General features: G+C 39.6%; 1 protein-coding gene across 3 annotated transcripts in view; it reads right to left on the bottom strand.

Annotated features, from left to right (window-relative positions):
* Nucleotides 1-39: 39 nt before the first annotated feature.
* Nucleotides 40-7900, bottom strand: part of alpha-Catr (alpha-catenin related) — a 56532-nt gene continuing 48671 nt past the window's right edge. For 2 of the 3 annotated variants that reach the window (XM_066724886.1, XM_066724887.1), the window contains exons 4-11: nucleotides 6886-7128; nucleotides 5902-6165; nucleotides 5569-5820; nucleotides 5216-5375; nucleotides 5032-5150; nucleotides 4235-4564; nucleotides 1846-2052; nucleotides 40-193 (exon numbers count right to left, since the gene is read on the bottom strand). In XM_066724886.1, the coding sequence (XP_066580983.1) occupies nucleotides 41-193; nucleotides 1846-2052; nucleotides 4235-4564; nucleotides 5032-5150; nucleotides 5216-5375; nucleotides 5569-5820; nucleotides 5902-6165; nucleotides 6886-7128 (1728 nt within the window). In that variant the 3' untranslated portion in view covers nucleotide 40. Of the gene's footprint in view, nucleotides 194-1061; nucleotides 1497-1845; nucleotides 2053-4234; nucleotides 4565-5031; nucleotides 5151-5215; nucleotides 5376-5568; nucleotides 5821-5901; nucleotides 6166-6885; nucleotides 7129-7900 lie in introns of those variants that run through there. The other variant, XM_066724885.1, reaches the window with a different exon arrangement.

Raw genomic sequence — 7900 nt, 5'->3', positions numbered from 1 at the left:
GGCGAGCGTCCCCCTTGGCCCGTCGGGCCATCCCAAACTGTCAGACGGACGGGTCGCTGCCGGGGGCGGATCCTGTCTTGCTGCCGTCGCCTCCAGCACCCCCACCGTCCCCGTCGGCACCCGCACCCTCTCCGCCCCTGTATGGCGAGCCCCCAGACCCTCGCGCCGACAGACCTCGGAAATCCAGGTTGTACTGCAAAAATATCTCTCATTATCACTCGATCACTTCCCAATCTTCGAAAGCTCCACTCTCAACACTCTTAATCAACCCTCAACAACTATAAACTATATCAATTCAATCATAAACCAATCAAACCTCGCGCGCGCGGATACTCAAAGCACTGAGCTCCGTTCGCCAAAAGATATTAGCTCTCACTACATTCCCAGTAGTAATATCAGAAATTCTTCATCCTTAGGAAATTATCGTTTATATATAGAGTAACAAGTTTCTCCTCCGGATGAACGAACTTTCTGTTATAAACTGTACACAAGAGATTAAGGTGATCTACCTCTATAGACAAAAATTCGACAAAAACCTTTCTCTCATCATAGTTTTAGTTTGGTTGGACACTCGTTAACATTGCTGACAGAGTTAGCTGCAAAATATCGTTGGTGTTATGCTGTGTTTTGAGCGTGTTACCGTTCTGTTATGAATTGTAGTGGAAGAGAGTAGTGCGCAAGAAAAAATTAAAGAGGGCAGCAGAGAGAAAGACTGCGTGTGGTTTAAGAATAACTTATTTCAAATCAATCGTGTAAAATGAGCGAAAGATTGATTTTAAAGCGAGCTAGGAGATCGCGCTCAAATAAATCTGACGGTACAAACGTAAGAAAAATCGTAAAAAAAGAAGCTGAAGATTGTTAATTAATTGGGCGTTGAAAAAGTGATAGGGCAAGGTTTGGTAAATAAAAAAAGAGCATATCGAGTGGGAGAAGAAGCAACGTAATGATAAGCGAACCAATGTCGAACCTTGTATGAAAGATAGCAGCGGGTATGTCCAGATAGTGTGCGTGCGAAATAGAGTTCTTGGTCGGTGCGGCGCGGCTGATAAAAAGTCAGTGTGTTATCTCGGTAGCGTGGCGTGTCTTAAGTGCTGCAGCTGTGCGTGTTGAAGCTGCAGCTGCAATTGCTGAAGTTGTTGTTGTTGCTGCTGGTGTTGCTGTTGTTGGTGTTGCTGAGGTCCGGAGAAAAACGACGTGCTCGTTGAAGCATAGGAAGGAAGGGCCGAGGGATGGACGAAGGACCCTGAATTTCTGGACGTTTGATTGGACACCGAGAGGGATACCGGAAGTGATTGATTCAGGCTTGGCACGTTGGGCAGTTTGAAACCGGGATGAAGAATACTGTAGAACTGCGAGGACGTAAGGGGATGAGGCTGGACGTAGGGACTGGTCGATGGTAACATCTGAGGACTTATGGGGTATAAACAATCCTCTTCACTCAGACCTGGCAAGATCGACGGACTCATTTCCACGTACTGCGGCATGCTGATATTGTGCTAGTTGTCCAATAAACCAACGAGAATCTTAGGTGAAGAGAATAATGCTACAAGCCATATTTCAGAATCCCTTTTTGTCCGTATACACCCCAAATCTTTCGCAAATATTATTACAATTTATTTGTACATTCGAGGACCCGGCCTGTTGCTCCTCTTCTTTTCAAAACAAAAAATATCAGGGATACTTCGCGAAGGAATTCTGAACGCAGGCGATTCTAAAATAATGATTATGAGAGCTCTCCGTCTATAATGGAAAGAAATTTCCTATATTCGACTAAGCATTGTTGCGTTGATTGTGAGTTTAAGTGTAAATTAAGTTTTCCTCCTAGGGGAAATTGGATTGTCTTACCTTTGTGGCGCAGACGAAACAGGTGGTGACCACCTTAGAAATCACGTTCATCAAGTTTTTCGTTTCTTGTATAACATTATCGACTTTGGTAAAAGTGGCCGCTTTACCGACAGTTGGATTCTTTACGGTGAATTGAAGTTGCTGTACATATGTTGGCACTCTGTCAAGGTTCTCCAGGAGCTCTTTTTTGTGGGGTCCACTCGGTACCTGCACCCATGCAATATCGTATAAAACCTTCGTCGTCGTTCGATTCGCCAAGCAAACGTGCCTTGAGATCTTTTCAACGAATAAATCGTACACTCCATTATCTAACCATGTTAAACAAATTATCCATCCCACGCGCATTTCCAAGTTTTTTCTTATTAATAACCTTTACCATCCAAAAAGAGTATAAATTTACTGAAATCTATCGTCGTTCCCCTTTCTTTATTTGTTACCAGAGGCAGACTCGAATGATTTTAATGCTGTTATTTTTTCTTCTTCGCCTCTCGATAAAAGAAGAACAAAACGCTGAAAATAGTAAGAGCACATTCGCTTGGCGAGACTATATGAATTTACAAAAAATGCATATTTAGGTATTCCTGTAAAAGCGATAGCTGTCTCTATTAATGGCAATGGATTTTATATAGCTATTTCAAAGACATCGCATGAAGCTGCAACTAAGTAATTAGTGATAGAGTTGTACCAGCTAATAGAACCTAATCAGTCACGATGCAGAAATTGAAATAAAGAGCCATTATAAATATTTAGAAATAAGTTCAGAGCGACAGTGTGAATGGCAGTGAAGTAGATAGTACAGACCTGCGTGCTTTTGTTAGCTTCCCAAAAGAAACAATTGTTTTTTCTTCCCAAAATTCCCTGGTCGTATTTGTACTCTGGAGATTTATATGTATACATATATGTATATATATATTATACGTACAGTGAAGAGCGTAACGTACACGCACTTAAAAAAGTGCTTTAATTAAGAATAAAAATATAGCAGCTAACTAATCAAAAAGTGATTTTTAGAGTATTACCAAAAATTGATTTTTGCTCTTCACTGTGTTGGTAATTCACACTTAAAACTTATCACGATCAATAGTAAGTATTCTGCTGGCATATAAATTCGATGGGAAACTAACAGAAACATCGAGACACAACATTCATGCCTCGTTGGATAGTAGAAGAAGGGTACCACAATGCACATAGACGTCGTCCACAGACGGAGCATTCTCGTAGCATCTAAAACACACCTTACTAAACGGAGAAAGGAAATTTTTAATGTACGTACACATCCAATATATTCAATGATCCAAATTAAAGGCACACGAACAAAATTCCTTTCAATAAAAAATTCTAAATTCCTCAGAAATGATCAATATTTGCGCGACTCTCTGTGTAATTACTTGTCTAATATATGATACTTGGCATAAATGTTTTTAGACAAAAGTCCATCAACTTTTCACGTTTACTCAATTTCTTGTAAAATGTGTCAGGTTTTATATTCGTCGTTATTGATTCACCTCTACTTCTCACGACTGTCGCCAATGGTGAAGGATATAATATAAATACATTCTATAATTCTAATATAATAAAAAGTCTTTTACGCTATTCGTATACTGTAACAAACACAATCTAAATTGCTACTCTATTCACCTGTCGATTAATATCAATCTACACGCGCCCGAGTTTGTGTGTTAACGCTGAATAGCACAAAATACCATAAATAAGTATAAGAGAAATTAGAAGAATGCGCCACACACAAGACATTTTGGTACGTGGCGATGGAATGAATAAAAACGTACAGTGAAATGATAGTGCTATAACCCAAGTAGGGCCTAAAGTAAAGAGAGAAAGAGTTACCTGGGTAGAGGCATTCAAGAGCGAGGGTTTAAAAGAGGGTCTTATAATACAAAGTATTTTACAGGTTAACGTATCTTTTTTTCCTTTTTTTTTTGTAAGAAAATTATAAAATGATTGAAATGGTATTGGGTAAACTAGAAGTATTCGGCCTAGCTAGGAGGGTCGAAAGAGCAGCAAACGTGTTATTCGAACGTCTAAGGCTAAGAAGGATTAATCGTCGAAGCTAACTTCAAACTCGTAAACAAGAGTGAGTTCACTTTGTTCGCTCAGTAAAGAAAATCATTGATTCGAATAGGAGAGTGATGATTAAAATTAGCTCCGACGATTGCCAATAACGAAAGGAAAATTAAGAAAGAAATGTAAGAAAAGATTTCCAGTAGCAAGGTGTAAAATTCGGAATCAAGTCGAATATAGAGTCCGTATATAATAAATAATGGTATAGAGAATGACCATAATAGAAGGGTGATATATAGATATATCAACATCAGTCCAAGTAAAGTGTCATCCGCTCGTATCTAAAGTGAGATTAAGTTGTGAAACGTACCTGATAGCTGAATTGTCTCACAACCTTGTACAATCTGTTGGCCTCCTCGGCGAAATATTCAGCTTGAGTGAAAAGGTCCTGGGTGGTTTTCAGGGCACCTTCGCCCCTCGTGAACTGGTACATGGAAAACGCCATGGATGACATATTTTTCGCTCGTTTCACGATATCGTTGTTCTCCTCGAGAGCCGTTCCTTGCTCTTGCCACTTTTCCGTCTCCGCATCCATCTCGGACGTTATCAGTTTCATCTCGAGTCCAGCTTTCGCTATCTTTGCCTGCTCCTCGCTATCCAACCTCACAGGCTTTAACGGTTTGCTCGTCGTACCATGTTTCTGCAACAAAAACCCCAAGAGACTCATTAATCAATGACCAGTCCTCTAGCTCTAGATATTTCTTCGTTCTGAACATACAGATTTTTTCTTCAATCTCGTTTATAACGAGAGATTTTATGGTATTTGACTATAGTATATATTGATATTATAATACAGTAGAGTTTGCTTCAACATCAATGGTACTGAGCGAGATTAATCAAGAAAAAATTACAAATATTGCGGATAGTGATATCTATACCAAGTTAAAAATAATAAATGCTAGTAAAATAATACACACGAGTCATTTTTTTGGAACATAGTGTGCAAGTCCAATTTTTCTACAAACTTTTCTGATGATAGTTATACTGCGGATGAGAATCTTTGTCCGTTACGAAGCTATTATTAATTAAAACAAAGAAAAAAACTGGACTTATACCACTGCAAATTAAAAGACTCATGTTCGATTGCCCTAGATACGAGATAATTACCCCTGGTCGTGGTAACGACATGTAGACCTGTTTCTCCGGCCTATTCTGACTCAATTCCAAGACGTCCTTTGCCACAGTCGTTACGTCGGTCATCAACCATTGCCACATGTCGGCGAATACTAAAAGAAGATGAAAGGTATGAGAAAAGAGGTTCCGGAGAATCCTGAGAATTTGATCCTTTTACCTTCAAGATTCTCCTTGGCAATTTTACTGGTCGGATGCCTGGCTAGAGTATGTGCAGCTGTGACCACCTGAGGCCCGTATATCCGTAGGTTGATCTCCGTAAATTTGGCAGAAACTTGGAGGGACTCCGAGAGAGCAACGTGTCGTAAAAGTTTACAAACCTGATGGGAGAATAACGTTTTCCAATAAAGGAGATTCAATGAAGGATTATCAACAGCCCACTTGACTTTAAAGTCAATTTTCCGGCAAGTACATTATCAGTGATAAAGTCTCGACTCCTAGACTCCTAGGCTCCTAGGCTCCTAGTTGACTTTCGGTCAAGTGCGCTGTTATCGTGTTTTGAGTTTAACTAACTTCGAGGATGTGCTCGATGTATTCGTGGAATCTGTCGCTGCTCTCCTGGAGACGATCGATATCGTTTGCCAATGCGAGATTTCTGATGGTCGAGACGAGTTCTTGACCAGCTTTGGTCACCTGACCAAGATCACCCGCTTGCTCCATGGTCGTTGTACTCAGCTGTTGACGAAGGTCCCGAGTGGCACGTAATACACCAAGCACAGCTTGTTCCATTTCCGAGCTTGGCGAGTTCCCTCCACCCTCGTAATTCTAGTAAAATCATTGGTAAGTTTGACACTTTTGCGAAATCCGCGTGTATATAGGCCCTCTGAAATCGATCTCGATAGTTACCATGTTATTGCCGATTCGGAGCAGGGTATTTAATTCGAGTTTGGCACGATCGCACAGCAATAAAATATTTTCCCTGTGTTCATGGCTGGTGTATGCGCTGTCCGTGAAATCCTGCGTCCTCTCGACTACGGTATCAAGGGCTGTAGTTAACGTCTCTCGACAGCCAGGACCGAGCAAGGTCATCCTCGTCGTTTCCACCAATCTCTCGAAGTGCTTGAGCGCGGAACAGACGGTACTGCTGTCCCAATCCTCTTGCTGAGGACTCTGAGAAACGTCGAGAAATCTCTATTAATCACCCTGTCCCATTTATCTATGTCGTTTATCAAACTAATAAGGAGAAAATCTGTACGAAATGTTGCTTCTATAAATAAAATTCTACGCTAATGCGTGTCTCGATTAAGCGGTGAATAAAAATTTAATACAGTCGTTAATTTTGCCATTATCACGCGAATATGTTCGAAAGTAACAGAGGGAGAAATCAATATGCACAATTTGGTACAATGCGGATGTAATAAGGGATAGCTGTGCCTATATATGCAGAGCTAGATGTGCCATTTCCGGGTACATTAATCTTATCACCGTACCACCTTGTGCCACATTCCACCATAATTTTCCACTATTTCTTATTACCGACTCTGGGAAATTTACACGTATATATGCTATATATATATATATATATACATATTAGTGTGTATATAACTGATATATGCGTGCATCTCTGTATACGCGATAAAACACAGGATATTGTTTTCGGTTAACGCGCCGCTTGTACGCGAATGGTGAAAGCAAGGTCGTGCAGGAAATGTAAAATCAGTTTGATGCTTGAGAGCAGAGAAAGGGGAGGGGGTTTTTGGAGCTTTTCCAAGCTTTAAAATCCCCCTGATTATGTTTTCGCGGTATGCACAACGGGCTGGGGAGAAATTTGAAAAATTGCATCACGTTATAGAGAGAGAAAGCGAGAGATGGATGGGTATGTAAACTTACTTGTGAATTCGAATAGGATTGAGACTCGCTGCAGTCTAAGACTCCGTCTTTGACAACGTAATGTATCAAGTCCATGGCTCTCCTCATCTGGCAAAAGACCGTGTCTCTGTTTTCCCTCGCCGATGGACAATCTGGATGCCTCAGGCAAGTTTTGCTAGACGTGAGTAGCATCATTGTACTTCTTTCCAAAACTTGCCTCGCTGCTGCCATTTGTGCCCTTCGTCTCTCATCTTTAAGGTCGTTCTAAATAAAACAGGAAATAAAACGTACAATGTTTCAGCTTATCCTTCTCATAGACGCAAATAACTGAATAATCACGATCGAACATATTCTTTTTCGGTAATCGTTATAGTCTTTGATAATTTATAATTGACTAAATATATTAATTAATCAATGTTTGTAGATTTTTTAATAAAACTCAAACCGATGCATTCGGAAAAATATTACAATCTATTAACAGTTATTGATTATAGCGATAAATTTAGCTTATTAATATAATGGATAGCTGTTAATGAGTTAAAGCATTTTTTCATTGTAGGGCAACGAAATATGATAATGAGATGATGTGTTTAATTCGGGACTATCGTTGAATTTGTAATTCAATGGCATTTACGTATTAGATTGTTATGAAAAGAGAGCATATTGTTCCACATGCTCGTATGGATTGTTCTCTTCGATCGATTTTATCAAGCAGATTGGTAAAAGTTGAAGTAATGCTATTATTTGTGTATATACTAATAATCAATAAAACAAGAGAGTTCTTACGAAAAGAACAATTGGTGGACTGTAAAGAGTGGGTCGAGAGACGGTGTCAGCCTTTTCAGCGTTAGAAACTTTTGTGGCATGTTTAAACTATAAATCGAAATGTTCTCTTGTTTACTACTCTTCAAGAATTATAATCAAGGAAAATTATAGAGAAAATTGTCGCAGTACAGTAATTTAACATACGTTAGATAGTATATTGAAAAACATAAAAATTCGAGATGAATGAAAGTTGAGTTTCTTCGGGATTGTA

Source organism: Prorops nasuta, unplaced genomic scaffold, assembly GCF_024137725.1.
Source record: "Prorops nasuta isolate Cenicafe-Biocafe unplaced genomic scaffold, Cenicafe_Pnas_1.2 PNAS00003, whole genome shotgun sequence".
Lineage (NCBI taxonomy): Eukaryota > Metazoa > Arthropoda > Insecta > Hymenoptera > Bethylidae > Prorops > Prorops nasuta.
Note: the sequence above shows the minus strand (reverse complement) of the source record. Positions and strands in the feature narration are given on the sequence as shown.